This window comes from Engraulis encrasicolus, chromosome 18 (assembly GCF_034702125.1).
Source record: "Engraulis encrasicolus isolate BLACKSEA-1 chromosome 18, IST_EnEncr_1.0, whole genome shotgun sequence".
In the NCBI taxonomy this organism is placed as follows: Eukaryota; Metazoa; Chordata; class Actinopteri; order Clupeiformes; family Engraulidae; genus Engraulis; species Engraulis encrasicolus.
In genome coordinates, this window is record NC_085874.1 from 31,280,402 (window position 1) to 31,299,463 (window position 19,062).

The window sequence follows — 19,062 nt, forward strand, 5'->3', positions numbered from 1 at the left end:
GAAAGGGCTACCGACCGGATTTGGCATTTCAGGGAAGGATCATAGATCTGTTTTGGAAATAATACTTACATCATCAGTTCGTCATGTTTTCTGGCGGTGTACGTTTGTTAAATTTGTTGGTAAGATTACACAAAAAGTAACTGGCAAGTGATTTGATTGAAATTGTTGATTGGAAATTGTTCAAGGTGAGTTAACAAGACAGCAGTAATTGAGATGGATCATAATACAGGTATAAGGCCTAATGTTTCACACTGACATAATGTGAAGCAGTTTTCAATATCTCATCAACACTGAACTGCAGAGCCAGCCAACAACATTAACATCTTTAAAGGGACACTGTGCAGGAAACGGTCAAAAAAGGTATTGCAACTATGCTGCTCATTGAAACTGGGCTGCCTATTGCCATATTTGATCTTTACATGAAAGTTTACTAAGTAATAAAGAAATATTTTCTAGTATGATCCAAGTAGAGTCATTTTTGCAGCTAAAAATGGCTATTTTTGGAAAGTCAAAATGGCGGACCATGGAGAAGATCCCCCTTTTCATGTATGAACAGTGCAATTTTTCCAGTCAAAATGAAAACTTAGAATTTGATGGTGGTGGTAAGTATTCATGAAAAGGTAACATTAGTGAATGGGCAGCATGAATTCTGGAAATAAACAACTAAAAATCTCACACAGTGTCCCTTTAAGCTATAAATGCTGCTCTAATTCATTAGTCACTGTTGTGTTGTCATCATTACATACAAGTAAGGGCTAATGTGGTGTGGTATACCATCTAGTCAGAACTGTAATGAACAACGGCAATGCAAATACTGTACACCCTCTAATGTCCAGGTGTAAGTGCATCTTATACTGGATTCCTGTTTCTGTTCAACTGCTGTCAGTAGCCTACCTGGCAATGCGGATTTTTTTTTCCCTTCAGCCCTTTCCAAGATCTTCAACCATACTAATGGACATATGGTTTGTGTGCATTAAAAAAACCTACTGAATACTGAATATCACCACATAAGTCACTGTGTCAGGGTAGCAATGTGACTGATGATGTTGCATAACTTTTGAAAAAGTATGTACATTTTTAATATTTTTTCAAGACTTTTTTTCCAGAAAGGGCTGAACAAACAAAAAAGCCAGTGGCAATGGGTTCTGAAAAGTCAAGGGATACGTGAGGAACACAGCTGTATGTTGAAATTGGCCAAACTTCTCCCTTAACCCATTTAAGCCTAAGGCACCTGCAAAAAACACCTGCTGAATGTCTAAGTCCTTTGGTGGAAAAGGTGCCCTCAGCCTATAAAAACCTAAATATCTCAGCTTCCGAAGCACTTAAAAATGTTGCATTCAAAAGCTAGGACCTTCATCTTGCATTAGAATGTGTTCATTCAGCTCTAACATACCCATATTTTTATATATACGTATATATAAAAAGACTCAAGACCAAACCAAATCTCAAGAACATGAATGCGGCGCCCATGTAGCTCCAGGTGGCTGGGTTAACCTTGTAAGGTGTTCGGGTGCTTTTGAACTGTTTTCAGTTTTGTGCTTGAGAAAAATACTATCAATTACATGAATCTGGAAATGTTTTTTAGTGGGAATTAAAACAAGGGCAACACTGCCCTGCAGTGCAGTAACATAATAACTGATGAAACGGTAATGCATTCAGAGGTGTCATACTGTAAATAAAGCCTTTGCCTTCCTCCCCTAGAAAGTAAATTAAGGTGAACCACAACAACTGTGATGTTAAGAATTTTATTCAGTTCTGTACATGCAAGCCTGATGTCTAGGGCTGGCCCTAAACACATCAGTACAAGTCGTACAGTTTCAGCATGGCACTTCATGTTGTAGCATAAACATAAATATCCCACAATCCCACATGCCCCAGTGCACTGTGGGAAAAAAAGAAGCTAAGAAAACAACTAAAAACCTGTTCACTGCAGGACGACCATTAATAATGCGGCAAAAATGTGGCATTAATAATAAAAATAAACACACACACACAAACGGACACACACACACACATGATTTATCCATACTGTTCCCATTCTTTGGTGGGGAAATTAGAGACACCCGACAGGACACCCACCCACCAGACCTGGGGGTCTGTACAATAGATATGGGGTGCAAGTCAACCTTTATCCTCCTGTCCAGTCCTGTGACCCCAGGCCTCTCCCATCAGTGTTGGTCCACCTCTGAGGAGAAGAGGTTTCCCGCCATGAACCAGCGCAGGGCGAATATTTGGGGACTTTCCCCAATTCAACATCCCAAATGAAAATAAAATAATGGACCTTTGAGTTCTATTTTTGCTAAATATTTATGACACAAAAAACCCTTGATCATTGAGGACATCGAGTCTAGAGTCATGAGGACTGACGCCAGAGAGAAGGACAGGAGGACAAGAATTGATCTGCACCCATGGAACCTTGGATGTCGATTTGAAAACCGCTGTCTATTGGAAAGAATATGTGGTGACACTTTACTTGACGCCGGTGTCATATGGGGTGCGTTCCAATATGCGACCTTGCTTCCTCCACTTGTGCTTCTGGCCTCGTACCAGGAAGTAATATGTCATGATGACATCACTGACAACAACATCATATATCAATATCTTGCAAAAGCTCAATTGTAAAGTTATTTTCTCATTTGCAATTGGGATGGTGAATGAAAAACAGTCCCCCAAAAGTTGTTGTGGCTATGCTGACAGCTGGGAAACTTTATTGTTTTCTCCACGGAGGAGGGGCCAGGAGGCGGGGCGAGGACACAAGCACAAGTGGAGGACGCAAGGTCGCATATTGGAATGCACCCATGGTGTCAGTGTCAAAATAGTGTCGTGACATAGTCATAGACGAGTCATAAACATGATGTCTGTCAATGACAAACATTTCATGGTCATGAAAATTTGACATTGTTTGAATGCCAACAGTCATAAAATGTTTGTGACTTTGACATAACGTTTATGACACAAGCATGACTGCGTTACGACACTCTTATGATAGTTTTATGTCATAAGCATGACTCAAGTTAAGTGTTATCGAATACGTTTACCCAGTGCGCCGCCATCTTGGCACAGGACTTGACTGTTGCAATGTGCAAGCCATCCTGTAGGTGGCAGTAATACAAGACCTTTGCTGATGGTGTGGAAAAGGAACTCTGTACCATGGCGGCAGTGCCTGGTATGAACACATGTAATGTCAAAAGGCTGAATGCCACATCTACTGTTGGGTCCATATGAGCATTGATCTGTCCATTGGGAATGAAGCTACTGTGCATCACTCTTGTTAACGGTGCCGGCGTCCACTTCCTCCAAGCGGATCCTCTTGGAGGCCGGCTCCGGCTCCGCGTCTTTGGCCTGCGTTGCAGTCTTGACCGGCCTTGCATCGGTCTCCGTGGCGACGGTCATGCCAGTAAGGAGGTAGCCCCCTCCCCCGCTCATGAGGAGCACAGGGTGGGTCCGGTTAGGCAGCACCTGCATGGGGAGGGGGATGAAGGAGTCAGACTGTTGCAAAAACGCTGCAAACACGTTAAAGGCTGGGGACACACTTGCTGCAGGATACGAGTGCGTATGCACTTTTCGTGCATGAACGTGTTGCCACGCAAATTTTATATCAATTTTGCAGTAGAGGACCAAGTCACGATGTACGCAGACGCGTGCGTATGGTGCAATACTGATAAAACCACAAGCTACGATCTTTTGAACTTCCATGTTGAGTTTGAGATGGAGTCAAACAATGGAGGAAAACAATAAATGAGAGCCCCGTTGGCCATCTGCCCCTGGTATGATACCTGCAGTATCAGGAAAAGTGCCCCAGTCGTCCTGATCGGTTGCACACATCGACTGTATGCATAGTTTTGGGCACACAGCAAACATGTCCCCGGCCTAATTCATCGAAAACACAAGGTGCTCTCCCCATCGCAAGGGACATTGAGCCCCCTGTTGTGTTCACACCTTGTGATCTTTCGGCAGCTGAGAAGGAGATTCGTTGTGCCGAAAACAAGGTCAACGTTCGGATAACTGGTCGAACATGTCTATCAAAGGTTAGCAAACATATCTAAAAGTCGTTATGCTACGTTTCACCGTCTCCCTCACTCCATTCAAGTGAAAACAGTAAACGAACAAATCAACAATATAAAAGGTCCATTGAACATTATATTAACACATACCAGAATGACGCTCTTTTGCATAGTCAATTACCCTCTTTAGTGTATTACAAATACAATTAAGAAGCCGTTTCCACGTAGCCTGCTATTTTTGAAAACGCCTTCCGTCGCCGTGTAGCCAGGGTTTTAAAATCCACATATCAAAAATACGGCTTTTAAAATGTAGGGGGCTAAAATGCACATGTTACAATGGAGTTCTTATTTTAATACATCTATTGTGTTTCCACCTAAACAGGAGAAAAAAATACCCACATATAAAAATATCCTTCTCCGTGGAAACAGCACCTAAGTCACAGGCATCCCTTTTGATCGGAATGAGATGAGAAAGGAGAAGGTCACCTGGTAGTGTCTGAGCCAGCTGTCAGTCAATCGCAGGCTGATGGCACCGCCTTGTTCCCTGAGCTTCGTGTAACATTCGATCAGAGGCTGAAAAAGGAAAAGTACGATGTAGAACACATGACCAAATCCTTCTGTTGTGACTGTCAACACAACAACGCAACTCATAAGATGACAATGGAAAATTCAGACGATAAGATTGAGCAAGATTTCCTACACCATTTAAACGAATGAATGAATCCCTCACTGCCCCGAAAGGAATTTGTCTTGCATTTAGAAGCCATAAAACAAACACTTGGACAAACAGACAATTACAACAGTACACAAAGACAAGTCTAAAAATAAAATACTGGCAATAAAATTAAAGATGACAAAAAAAGTAGCCTACATACAATACCCTATACATGTAACATAGCTGAACTTAACGTATTTAACAGTAGAATGCTCTGAGTCCTGAGGGTAGGCGGAGTATTCAGTGACTATGGGGAGGGATGGATCATCTAATATTTTCAAAGCCATGTTAATGGTGTCATTTGTAACTTCGGTGATCATGTAACTTCCATTGTCTTACATCTCACGCTAAGGTGGCATCCTCTTTGGTAGACCCAATTACAGATGAAAGGACCAAAAGTTCAGTTCTGAACTTCTAGGATACATCGTTCCCTAAGACAGTGTTCCTGCTAAATTAAATTGTTCAGGTTTTTACGCAATAATGCCAATGCTCGCACAGGAATTCAGTACATCAGGGGTGTCAAACTCAAATTGACTGCGGGCCAAAGTCAAGATTTACTTTAAACTAAATACAGACAAAAATTGTGCACCCACACACTTCATACTCATATTAACATTTTACAAAGAGGATAGCAATCATAGTTCCAATGTGCTTGCATATATTCTGTTGCATAGAGCCTGGCGTGGGCTTAGGCCCACTCGTATTCCTGTGATGTAAGAAATTTCACATTTTTATGGTCTTTGTGAGCCAACTGTACTTGCGGGCCAAATAAAATGACTCCATGGGCCAGATTTGGCCCCCGGGCCTGAGTTTGACATCCCTGCTGTACATCATCTGAAAAAAACTTCCTGGAAACATGTGGTTGCCTTACCTCTCTGTACTGGCAGTAGACCACAAAGGGCCTGGAGGGGGCCAGGAACTTCAGGAGGCCCAGCAGCACAGGAGTCGGGTGGAAACGACTCGCTATCACCAGCCTGAAGGAGGAGGAGGAGGAGGAGGAGGAGGAGTGGGAGAGGAGGAGTAGGGGAAGGAAGTGGAGGAGGAGTGGGGGAGAAGGTGGAAGAAGAGGAGGAGGAGAAGAGGAGAGTAAGAAGATGTGAAGGAGAAAAAGGAGAAGAGGAGAAGGGGAGGAGGAGCGGGAGGAGGAGCATAGGAAGAGGAGGTGGAAGAAGAAAAGAAAAGAGGAAGAGGAGGAGGAGGAGAGGGAGAGGAAAGGGTAATTAAAAACTCACATTATTATTTATCACCACTACAGGGCAGGCTGCAGTGGTTATGGGGGGCACTCTGAGCCTGGAACTGAGGGCAGTGAAGCGTGAATACGGCAATAACCTATCTGAGCCATGCTGGATGGAAGGGTCAGACGGTGACGAGAGAGAGAGAGAGAGAGAGAGAGAGAGAGAGAGAGAGAGAGAGAGAGAGAGAGAATGAGAAAGAAAGAAAGAAAGAAAGAAAGAAAGAAAGAAAGAAAGAAAGAAAGAAAGAGGTGAAATAAAACATAATGAGTGGAAGAAAAGAAAGGGGGAGGAGTACAAAAAGAGAGAAAGAAATGGAGAGCTAAACAGAGGATGAGATGAGGGATGGTCAAAGGACAAAAGTAAAGGACGAAGACAAAAGAGGAGAAAGGAAGATGAAGCACTGGGAAGACGGAAAGAGAGATAGAGAGAGAAGATAGGGAGGAGAGAAAGAGTAAGATGGAGAGCTAGAGAGCAGAGCATAAATAAAGTGAGATGGTGCAGAGAGGCAGAGGCCAGAAAGAAAGAAAAAAATGGAAGAAAGAAAGAAGGAAAGAAGGAAAGAAAGAACACTCACCCATCTGCATCTCTCCCCTCTAGCAGTGCTGCCGTGGCAACAAGCTTCTTCCTCTTCTCCTCCATCTTCACCTTCCTCTCTTGAACCTCAACAACAAAACAAACAAACAAATAAATAAATACACGAGAAACAAACGAGAAATAAAAACAGGAACAACAAACGGCAAATGTGTGGATACGTGGCCAACGCACGTGTTTGTAGACACATTAGGAGCAAATCCAATACCAAGGCAAGTAACGTGTCAATAACACAATGGTAGCAATTTACATTGTGTGTGCTCTTGCTCCCTCAACAACAACAAATTGAACTGACGGGATATTATTCCCAACAACACTTCAGAGCCATGCACTTGCATTCTGCTTTGATACATCATAGTATCATACCAGAACCAGAGCATGGCAACCCGACCGAAGCCCGACAGGCCTGGTCGGAACCCGACGGGCCGGGCCGGGCTCGGACAAAAAAAATAGAATATCTGTCGGACTCGGGTCGGACTCGGGCTTGAAGCAAACAGACATTGTGAAAATTGTAAGCAACCAGAGGAAACGTTTCAGTTCATGCAAACGGCAGTTTTGTGATTAAAAAATAAGTAATTGAATATGCATACATGAAAATGTTGGTAGGCTACTCGTGCGAGTGATTATTATTGGCTGTATGCGCGCGCCAGTTACCAATGGCAACATGGACGCTCACTCCGAGTCATCCGAGCAGGGATGCCTAGTCAACTTGCTTTCTTAATAAGCAGGGATTAAAGCAAAAAAAAGTAATCTGACTGAACTTTTTTACCGGTTAGGCACCCGATCGAGTATCACTCCGTAACCCTACGAAAACCAATGTAGCCAGGCTCTGCCTTTATGACGAAACATGCATGCGGTGCCAGAGCCAGCGGCATAGGCAGACGGGGCAGTCGCCTAGAGCAGCGTTTCCCAACCTTTTTTGTCCTGCGTACCCCCTAAGCCATTTTGTCACATGATGAGTACCCCCTCACCCTCACACATGCTCTGTTCCTCTATCCCAATGTGACTACACTCAATATATTTGCTATTATTATATTTTTCTGCGTACCCCCTGAGGTGTGCTCGCGTACCCCTAGTGGTACACGTACCCCTGGTTGGGAAACACTGGCCTAGAGCATAATATGCCTATGTCTTGAGGGCGCCAGTAATACCAAAAAGTGCCACAAAATCAGAACTTCAACCAACATAAATCTTTACACTTCACATGAACAATGAATATTCATTATGCACTCAGTAGGCCTATATAGACTCAGTATGAGTGTACCTGTAGGTACCTACTAGATCAGATATGCTCAATCAGATGTAGGCCTACAATGCTATGTTTACAGATGCCAATTTCTAAATACAAAAAAAAGGAAAGAGGGCGGGCAGGCCTAGGCCGCTCACCAGATTGACTAGAACTGGCCGAGAATGGAAGGGATAATGGATACTATATCAGACTGCAAAGATTGAACTGAAATTTGGGGCATGTTTTTGGTTATTTCCTCTTATTTCTACCCCATTGTTTATGAATTGTTCACAACATCATGCAGAATGGATTCACAATGAATGCTGCTTCAAAATGGTAGCTGATCTCACAGAATTATTGACTTGGAATTGCAATGTGTTGATACAGTGAGTGATCCCATTATGGGTTTTTTTGTTGTAGTAGTAGGCTATATTTTGTCTTTCACATTATAATGGACAAACACTGTTCTGGTGAAAGCACTGGTGCGCATTGCTTGCAGTTGTATTTCTGACATTTAAAAAGCCCTGATCATAGCAATCAGAGGGAGAAAACTAGCTTTAATTATTTGTATGTTCTTCACCCTTCGGCCTTTTTCAGTATTCATCCTGTTACAAATAACTTGTTGACGTTTACAAACGGTGCGGTATGTCTACCTCTGTGTTCTACCGTTTTGAAAACTACTGGCTACTTTTTTGCTTCTCGATGTGCGGTGCCAAGCACACGCTTATAGTGGGGTCGTAATAGGCTCAGTCATTTCAAATTGATGTTAAAGTTTGGTTTTCACTTCCAAGTTGAAGTTTAGGGTCTATAGAACAATTTGAGTTCGAGTGTCAAACACACAGATAACAAAATGGCCTGCGGGGGGCGCTCTAAAATATATAAACTGCTATAACTTTTCATTAGTTAAACCAAATTTAACATATGATATATGTATGGATTCAGCATGAAGAGGAGAAACCGGTGGACTAAATAGTTGGTTACCAGATTAAAGACACACTATGTAATAAAAAACACTTTTTAGTCATGGACAGCTAAATCCGGGCTTTTTTAAGATAAAGGGTGGAAATGCCCTCCAAGTTGCAATGAAACATAATTTATTGTTACAATTTATTTAACACTTAACTTGATTTGTTCAGAATATACCTGAAGCACACAGATACTTAGGATACATACACAAATGCATAATTTGCATTTGTATAGCTGCATAAAACCTATGTAATATTTAGGACCCAACTTGCAACTTTGAGTTTATGAATTTAGGATCATGAGTACCAGCTTTTTTTCAATCAAGTTTTATTCACAACTTAAACACTTTATATCTGGAAGAAAGTAAATCAATAATAATAATAATAATAATAATAATAATAATAATAATAATAATAATGATGATGATGATGATGATGATGATAAATACTATGGGGAACATCATTTTTTCTTGCATTCAAAAAGTAAACAGAAGACCATAGGGCTAACATTTATTACAATACTCCACTGTACAATAACTATGACAGAGAACAGATGCAAAAACAGTCAGTGGTCAGTCTTAGAAATTGTACACGTATGTGCACTTGCACAGACGTGTGCACTTTATCTCTGCCTTCATACACTTGCACCGAGATCTGGCAGGTCTATTTGTACAAGTACTAGTACAGCAGCACTTCACCAGTTGGAAAACATCTTTGGCAACTGCATTGCTTTGGTAGTATAGTCCAAATCTGGGAACTGTTAATTTGTTACCAGATTGGCAGGCATTTCTGGCAAATGCAGATAATAAGGTTTTCATTCCTGTCAACTACGCTGGTAACAAATGGACAGTTCCCAGAGCAGATGATTGTGTCTACCATGTATGAAATAGTCCTATAGTATTATTTAGTATGCTTGCCAAAGGCCTCTGCTTGCCCCCAGCAAGCATACTAATTGTTCTCCAACAGTTTATTTAGTATGCTTGCGGGAAAGCATATTAATTGTTCATCAACAGTTTATTATTATTCTACATTTTTCCATTCACCTCGGCATATGGGAATCGCCATTCATTAGTACGGCAGCTTTGAATCGTTGCAGCGTTTCGAGATAGAGATACGGTTCGAGTGCCAAAAACGAACGGCTCGAAAAGGTCTCAGGGTGGAGTATTTTTTCGCTGGCCTACCCCCCTTTCATTCGTTCATCAGTCTTGTTTTTCCTCAGTTTTCTCTCTGTTTTCCCCCTCATGAAATGAATGGTATAGAATGGTCAAGATGATGATGTCACAAACTGTGGCAGTCAGAGTGAGAGGTGAACCTGTCCCTGGGGTTTTTTATAGGTATCAACTAGGTAAAGGCACTGACAAGAGAGGTCTTGGCTCTGAATACAAACTGTGTGAAGATCATAAGCCAACTCTTAAAAATGTTTCAGAGAGAGCAGTTTTAAAATCCCTATGATGTGACCCCATTCACTTACAAAAAAATGTGTGAACAGCTCAGCGCATAGGCCTGAATATGTCCATTTTTTGACTGAACCATTTGGCCAAGAAAAGTGATCTCAGCTTTGACATGAAGAGCAGGTTTGTGCCATTTGTGTGTCAATATCTGACAACTTGCAAAACTTTTGGAGATATGACAGCGTAAAAATAAGGCTGCACATATTACTCAGCTATTGACTGCCAAACTGTCACCTTTAGAATCTTCAGTCATACACACACACACACATGCAGCCTTGTAGAACTTTAGACCTCTGCTGTCAGTAAGTGGCAGTGGCCTACTGGGTAGGGTTTTGGTCTGTCAGAGGGTTGCAGGTTCGAATCCCACCCTTACCTCTCCCTACCCACCCATTGCTGAAAGGCACCTGAAGCATCTCCATACATGCACGCACACGCACACGCACACACACACACACACACACGCACACACACATCTCTCTCTCTCTCTCTCGCACAGAGACACACACACACACACCTCTATCTCTTTCCTTCGTGTTTCTGTGTGTGTATACAACAGCTCTGTGTGTGTGTGTGTGTGTGTGCATAATCCGCAAGCATACCAATAGCATTGTCTCTCCGGAAATGCAGTCTTATTATTATTATTATTATTATTATTATTGTTATTATTGATTTATTTTCTTCCAGATATAACTTTTTTGTGATTTTATGTGTGAATAGAATATGGCTTCATCGAAAAAAGTTGGTACTCGTGATCCTAAATTCATAAACTCAAAGTTTCAAGTTGGGTCCTAAATATCACATAGGCTTTATGCAGCCATATTTGCGTATATGTATCCTAGGTATCTTTGTGCTTCAGGGATATTCTGAACAAATCAAGATGAATGATATACCAGGCTTAATTTACAATAACTTGTAACAATAAATGGTGATTCATTGCAACTTGGAGGGCATTTCCACCCTTTATCTTTAAAAAAACCCCCTGATTTTTGCTGTCCATGGGCTAAAAGTGTGTTTATGACATAGTGTGTCTTTAATCTGGTAACCAAATACTTAGCTCACCAGCTCCTCCTCTTAATGCTGAATCCATGCATACCTCATATGTTAAATTTGGTTAAACTAATAAAAAGTTATAGCAGTTTATATATTTTAGAGCGCCCCCCGCAGGCCATTTTGTTATCTGTGTGTTTGACACTCGAACCCAAATTGTTCTATAGACCCTAAACTTCAACTTGGGAGTGAAAACAAAACTTTAACACAAATTTGAAATGACTGAGAAAAAATGCACATGCCTACGACCCCACTATTACCATTGATTTAAAAAAACATCCCCGATTCTTCCTATGCGCACGTGTTCTACAAGCTGACAAGACGCAGCAGACACGACAGTCACAGACATACGTCTATCGTTTACAAAAGTAACACACTTTCCCAAGCTTGTCGCGCAGCTTTCCACTCGAATCAAGGCAAATCACCCACCCATCAGTCCTGTGCGCAGTGCGCAAATTACTGAACTCAAACGAAACGCATAGTCCGAGAAGATGGACACAGACGTTGAGCCACTCAAAAACAAGCGCACACACAACTGTTGCTGCTGCAAACTATTCCAGTTAGCAGAAATAGCGTCACACAGTAACAAGCCTTGAAAGTGAAAACGTCGAAACGGCATTTATCGACCATGAGTCCACCCATCAGAACACTGCTTCCCAGAACAAGACGTGGCATAAAATATTGGCTCTGCCAGGGATAGCCTATCCGTGACCCAAATGCAACCCATTTTTAACTTATTTCTTGAATATATATATCGGCAACAACAAAGTTAATCTGCTATGAGTACAGATGAGACTGTGAATTATCCGTTGTCAAAAAGACAACTAGCTCTAGGCCTACACGCAGCCAGTCAAACGCGCTAAACTTTGAGGATGAAACGCATGGTAGGCTATCCTAGTTAGCTGCCATAGTCGTCCCATTGGGGCAATGAATAATGCTAGTAAGAGTCACAATGCTTAAAAGGCAAACCCTTCATGAAAAGGACATCATACGCAGTCGAAGTAAACTATTCATTTTTTAAAAAAAAAATATCTGCCACGGCAGGTGCAATGATAGGCCTATGGAAACGTCACTGCACTTTATAGGCCTACATTGTATTACAATTTTTTCTTTTCTGCCATCAGCAACAATTTTGGCTATTTATTTTTTAATCTCTCGCGCTGCGCTGCCACAGAATTGTTGACCGCTCGTGTACTTTTTTTGGAACACGGATCCAGGGATGACCCAAAACTAGGCTACTGATGAGTGAATGTTGTATCATACCGCCAATGGTGGAGTGTATAACTAAATCCGTACACCAAACACACCTCTCGTCCCCTTCTCATGACCAGGAGTGTTCTCGATTTGAGTTCAGTTGGAAAGTAAAAATTGTAAATTAATTGACATAAATTATACGGACGGAAATCCGTCCAAACGAAAATCCAGTTGACGGAATTCCGTCGTAGCGACGGAAAACTTTAATCCCTGTAATAAGCGCCAAATCAACAGTTGTCAGTGAACGCATGGTCTTTTGTTGTAGGCCTAGTGTAGGCCATGTTTTAACATGCCGAGGCGGTCTTAAATGTTGAACATAAAATGACGAAGTTTGTCACTGCATTGTTCGCCAAGGATTACATTTCCAACATGTGCTAGCAAGGAGCACAATATGGATAACTAGAAGACGCACAAGCTACGTGGAGTAAGGTAGGAGAGGTCTCCTGTTACTACTTTGTCTGCTGTGACATATCATGTCCTTCACGTAGGTTCTTCTTAATTGTTGTCACTTTTACTGTACAGTTGTAACTATGCGCGTGCAACCTTTCCTGATTTTATATTGACCGCATGGACATCAGGGGAAATGACATTCTCTTGGGTGCCGAACAGGCTACTGTTCTTCGGGGTTAAATTATAGCCCATCCTTCTTAACGACAAGGACCGGCAGCTTCACAGGGCTCGCGGGGATTTATTTGTACTAACAGTAACGTAACAAATGCTTCGATAGCCGTGCTGACTGCATCCAAAACGTATTCGCTAGTTTTCGCCTTTCTTATCCTCTCACGCCCCTCCCATGCATTTGATCACCGCACCCAACATCTCTGGTTAGTCTAACCAAAACAAACATAAGGTGCGCTGTCACATGTGTGTGTGTGTGTGCGTGCGTGCGTGCGTGCGTGCGTGCGTGTGTGTGTGTGTGTGTGTTTATACTTACTATGCGTGCGTAACTAAATTAGGCTACTGCAAATTGCCTCATCCTAACGTCTTTGCCTATCTTGGCTATTTATCACGTGCTATTTTGAGTATGGAGGAGCCCACATAGAAAATCTTGCTTGCGCACAGGTTCTGTTGTTATTACAGTGGTTTCGGGCTTCGGACGGGTTCGGACACAAACATTTTAATTAGTCTCGGGCTCAGGTCGGGGTCGATAACTTTTCTGTCGGCTGAGGGCCGGGCTCGGACAGAAAAATATGGCCCGAGCCACACTCTAACCAGAACTGCATCATCAGCTGCTTCTGCGAATGACAGAACAATGTAAGAACCGTTTACAAAATGCAAACGGGATCACCAGGTCTAGAAACGCAGTGAATCACATGGGTGAACATGACTAAATACTTTGCATCTTGATGTTCCATTTATCTAAAAGGCTTTGTGTCAGTGAGTGTGTATATTTACTGTGGTTTCAGCAGTACAAGCGTCATCAGCTTAGAGTGGCAAAAGGTTTGTGCAATAAGAATCTGCTGTATCTTTGTTTGCAGATACAACTGCATGTCCTGAGTGCTAATATTTCCTGTGAGTTCCCATCAATAACATCTAATTAGTGCCAAGACATTTAGTAAGGTTAATACTACATTTAAAATATCCCACCCTTGTCTGTAGTTTTGAATAGACTGTGGCACTAATATAACACCAAAATGTGATGTTCACATATAATCACCACACAGAGTTGTGCTATGTCATTTGGACATCACTTTCTCCAGCAGGGCATTTTAAGGGCCAAAGCCTGATTTCAGGAAGCAAGTGTACTGCTGCCAGAGACTTCAGATGATCGTGGCTGTTTACAGTACGTTCCCCTCTCTTCTCTTCTCTTTTCTTCTCTTCTCTTCTCTCTGCCTCAGATGACTGTGTCTGTTTACCTTTTTCTCTCTGTTCTTCTCTTTCCTCTCCTTCTCTGCGGCGTCTTCTCCATCGCCCTCTGTGCTGACCTCCATCTGCCGGCTCTCCTCGGGGGCCTCTTCCTCTCCGTCTGCCCCGTCCTGGAGCTCTTCCTGGGGCTCACCCGAGGCCTCGGGCCCCGACTCGGCCCCCAGCCTGCCGGCCAGCAGAGCGTTCACCTTGCAGAGGGGGAAATCGTGCAGCGTCTCGTGGAAGTGAGGGGGGAAGCCGAAGTTCTCCATGCCGGCACGGGCAGGGCCGCCGCCAGGGTAGAACTGCACCACGGAGCCATAGCCTGGAGCAGGGGAGAGAGAGAGAGAGAGAGAGAGAGAGAGAGAGAGAGAGAGAGAGAGAGAGAGAGAGAGAGACAGAGACAGAGAGACAGAGAGAGAGAGAGAGAGACAGAGAGAGAGAGAGAGAGAGAGAGAGAGAGAGAGAGAGAGAGAGAGTATAGCAGAGAGGGAGAGAAGAGAGAGGCATGGGAATCAGCAGGAAACAAAGAAAATCCATTCAAAAGTAATACACCAGAACAGAGAGAGAGAGAAATCTATTTGTCTGCAATGAATGATTAAACACGCAGAAGAAAATCAAGTAACTTCAAAGAAAATGCTGAGCAAAGGTTCTAAAGTACAGATCTTGGCAAAAATATAAAATACTGCTCACCCTATTAGGCCACGAAAGGACAAGCTTGATGGGAGATTGCGGGTAGGAACGATTATTTCTTTTCTCGGCTAGAGTATCTTCAAAGTACCCAAGCTAGTCATCTTGTGATGTGTGATTAAATAACATCCAGTTTACTGTACTTATATAGCATATAAAACAAGATAAAATGAAATCAGAATGCAGAAATAGGAAATCAAGCACTTAAAAAAAAAGCCATGGCCACCCATGACACGTTCAGGTCGACTGAGAAATGCCGGTGCCCGTTCCCGCACCTAATCACGAACCGGCTGGCGTGTTTTCGACAACAAGAAAGTTGGTTCGCAATACAAACTGAAAAATCCTTGACTTTTCTCCACGAACCGTGATGACAATGTGGAGGTCAGCAGGTTCGGGTAACACACAGTCACGTATGGAAAAGTTCAGAGCCCGGTATGAACACGGGTGGTTCGCAGGTAAGCACTTTAATGCTGAACATAACTGGTGCGGGCACCGGCACCGTTCTGGGGTGCGTTTCTTGAAAGCGAAGTTGTTAGCCAGTTAGCAACTTGGGTAGTTGTCAATGGGAAATTGCACTGCAAACAACAAAGTAGCTTACGTAGTTAGCAACTTTGGTTTCGAGGAATGCACCCCTGGTCAGCCTGACAACAGTTAACAGTGCCCTTTTGTTCGTACCTCCCATCCTCTCCATGATGGCTCCCAGCACCAGCCCAGCGCAGGTCTCAAACACCAGCACCTTGCTGCCCGCGTGGATGTTGCCCTGCGTCAGCATCTGGGCCAAGGTGTCGTGACGCAGGTGACTATGGAGAGAAGACAGAACGGGGTTGATCATGCCACAAGATACTATGGTAAAGACATAACAGGGTTGATTATCAACACCATCGTGCCACAAGTGACAATGGAGCAGACACAACAGGGTTGACCATCATAACAGTTATAATCATCATTAGTAATAGTAATAGTAGTAGAAGTAGTAGTAGCATCATCATCAGGTAGTGGAGTGGGTTGACTCCTTTCATTTTTTTAGGCACCATCTATCAGTCCCCCTGTCATGGTACCGGAACACCAGTCTCATCATTTCAAAAACCCTTGAAGGACTACACTTCTTCTGACAGCTGAGGAAATTTGGGGTCAGTCAAGTGAGCATGGTCCACTTCTACTGTGCTACAATTGAAAGCGTGCTCACATTCTCCACCCTGGTCTGGTATGGCAGCACTACCAGCCAAGATAAGCAACAGTTGAAGAAGGTGGTACACAAGGCCTCTAAAATCATTGGCCACAGTCTTCGCCACCTTAGCCTCACATTAGAACACCGGACACTTTGTGGAGGTACTTTTCAGACCTTTGTTATTCTATGCACCTGCAAGGGGGTATTCAACCACCCTGTGAACAACGCAGGAGACATGGTGAATGGACTGAAATATAGAGCCTTTTCATTCCTTCGAGCACTCAAAGCGTTTTACACTGTATGCCTCACATTCACCCATTCACACACCGGTGGCAGTGGCTGCCGTGCAGGGTACGGCGCTGCCACCAGGAGCAACTTGGGGTTAAGTATCTTGCTCAAGGACACATCAATGGAGTCAGGCAGAGCGGGGCTCGAACCTGCAACCTTCTCAGTATCAGGGATAGCTCAGGACTGGGCTGGCCCTTTAATGGAAGACGTCCTGCTTGCGTTAGCCCTGGGGTCTCAGGGTAAGCGGTGCCTCAGCACTTCATCCATCATTAGGCATACGCACCAACTGACACGTCTTGATGCATACGTGTACACTGTTAGAAGTTTAGCTTGGGGATAGCTTTTAACTTCTTGTGGTAAACCCGTGGTCATCCGAGTGGCGACCATTTAATTGCAACGTGCAATAAAAACACAATTTATTCAAGGCGCTGCCTCCTTTTTAAAAATCTGAGTAGAACATTTAGGGCAGCACCCTCACAGTTCAAGTAATTAAGAGTGACGCCAGCTCCAAGCGGAACAATGTTGGCCATTTGATCTACTCACCAGATTTTGCCAGGCTCTCTGCCATGGTACATCATGGCCAGTATCCTTGTGCATGGTTTTAGGACAGTCAAGTTGTTGTCATACCTGTTGACACAAGCCACACCAGCAGCACACATGCACATTTAGGCTATGCACACATAGCAAAACACAAACATACAACTGAAAAAATGTTATGCTGATGGAGTTGAAGAGATGCCTCTTGTGATGTTTCACTTATACTCTGAAGAGCTTGCTTTTTACACGTAAGACCCTTTAATTTGTAAATAAACTATTGCTTAGACTTACTTTTTCTTTTTCTTCTTGATGTACTTGTCTTGGGCAAACTCTGTCTTGTCCTTGAATGTTGTGCTGTTGTCGATCAGCTGCTGTACAATCTCCTAATAGTGAGAGGTGTGGGTATTCAACAAATGAGTTCCAGGTGATTCAGCATGCATGCATTCAAAAGCACAGACAGTTTGCAGACATCTTGTGCAAACGGCACACACACACACACACACTCACTAATGCAACATGCAAAAGAAGTATCTGCAGTAAACTTACCTGGCCTTTCAGACCCTGCTCCTTCAACATCTCAATGTCATCCCTTGTGAGTTTCTGGGATTTGCCATCGTCTACAATATTCCTGTTGTCGGCTCCTGCCTCCTTAGATTCGTTGTCTGTGAAGTAGGCGATAGTGAAAGAAGGTGAATGGCAATGTGAATACACTGATCTTTGGTATGATTCACATGAAGTGCGAATAAAAAAAAACTGCTGTTAAGTAGGAGACGCATCGATATTGTACCTTCAGCACTGGGAATCGGTTTTGGAGCGTGTGGTTTGAGTATTCCACCAGCCTGAATTTCGAATATTGTCCCGTACAGTTCTCCCACGACGTTGTCGAGAAAGAACCACTGCTTTTCAAAGATGACTTTTCTGTGTGACAAATGGATTGTTTTGGAAGAAACAAACAGTTCATGTGAGATTTCAACATTCATTGTCAGCCAGCTAGCCAGCTAATTTGAGATTCCCAGATTCACGCTCCCATCTCATTACACTCCCATTTCATCTCGCTCCCACTAGCCAGACTAACGGTACCACCGCCATATTACGGAGCCAGTTATCTTGTTGATGTTAGTTTTTTGTTTCTAACCCTAACCTTAACCCTAACCCTAAACCTAACCCTAACCTTAACCCTAACCCTAACCCTAAACCTAACCCTAACCCTAACCCTAAACCTAAACCTAACCCTAAATTGCTTGTATGTGGCAGTATATGATAATACGTGAAATATAATCGGGTGGGGACCGCAAGTCCGGGAGTGATAGAAACACCGGGGACCGCACGTCCGGGAGCGAACTCCGTTGGGAGTCTCAGTCTGTATGCCCTAATTTGACAGGCCAATGCTGTCCACCTCTGTTTACTTCCTGGTCTAACTTCTAGATCTGGCTGTAGAGTAAATAACACAATTCTCTTCGTGGGGAAATTCAACAGGCAGTGTAATATGACAACGTCCAGGACACTGACCTTTTCTTCTGGATTTGTGCTGCTTTATAAACTTCGCCTCGCTTCAGCACAATGTAATCACCATCACGAATCCTGTATTCAGCATCCACGTCGTCTCCGTTGTCCGCCATAGGAAACAGTCGGACAATCAATTTGGTTAGGGTTCCGATTTGATTACGCTAATGTATTAATTATCGCAGGCTTGTCTACAACTATGCAAAATATCTTAATGTATGACTCGACAACCGATATCACTTGGTCCAAACCATCCCCACGTGTAGCCACACCGGTGTTTCCTTAGCAAATAGACAGCACCAATCAAATTCTGAATGAGTAGGTTAGCCAACAGATCACCGAAAAAGAGATCGCTAGTTTGGCGCCGATTATGCCTCCATTCTGTCAAATGTTACAATGTAACAACATAGCTCTAAGCGGCAACAACATATCACTTGCTGCATCGTGTAAGAAATGGTATGTTTAATGCAGCACAAAGCGGAGAAAACTGCAAAATGTTAATCAAACTTTTCTCTATGCCATTGCAGGAGGGAGCCATAAA

General features: G+C 43.1%; 1 protein-coding gene across 1 annotated transcript; it reads right to left on the reverse strand.

Moving 5' to 3' along the window:
• Positions 1 to 1,731: 1,731 nt before the first annotated feature.
• Positions 1,732 to 18,837, reverse strand: trmt6 (tRNA methyltransferase 6 non-catalytic subunit). The gene is made up of 11 exons (XM_063223430.1): positions 18,528 to 18,837; positions 17,806 to 17,936; positions 17,565 to 17,680; positions 17,310 to 17,401; positions 17,025 to 17,108; positions 15,701 to 15,825; positions 14,347 to 14,660; positions 6,529 to 6,614; positions 5,591 to 5,693; positions 4,491 to 4,577; positions 1,732 to 3,459 (listed from the first exon to the last, which is right to left on the reverse strand). Exons 1-11 carry the CDS (start codon positions 18,635 to 18,637, stop codon positions 3,253 to 3,255), a joined length of 1,455 nt encoding a protein of 484 aa, XP_063079500.1. The 5' UTR covers positions 18,638 to 18,837; the 3' UTR covers positions 1,732 to 3,252.
• Positions 18,838 to 19,062: the final 225 nt, after the last annotated feature.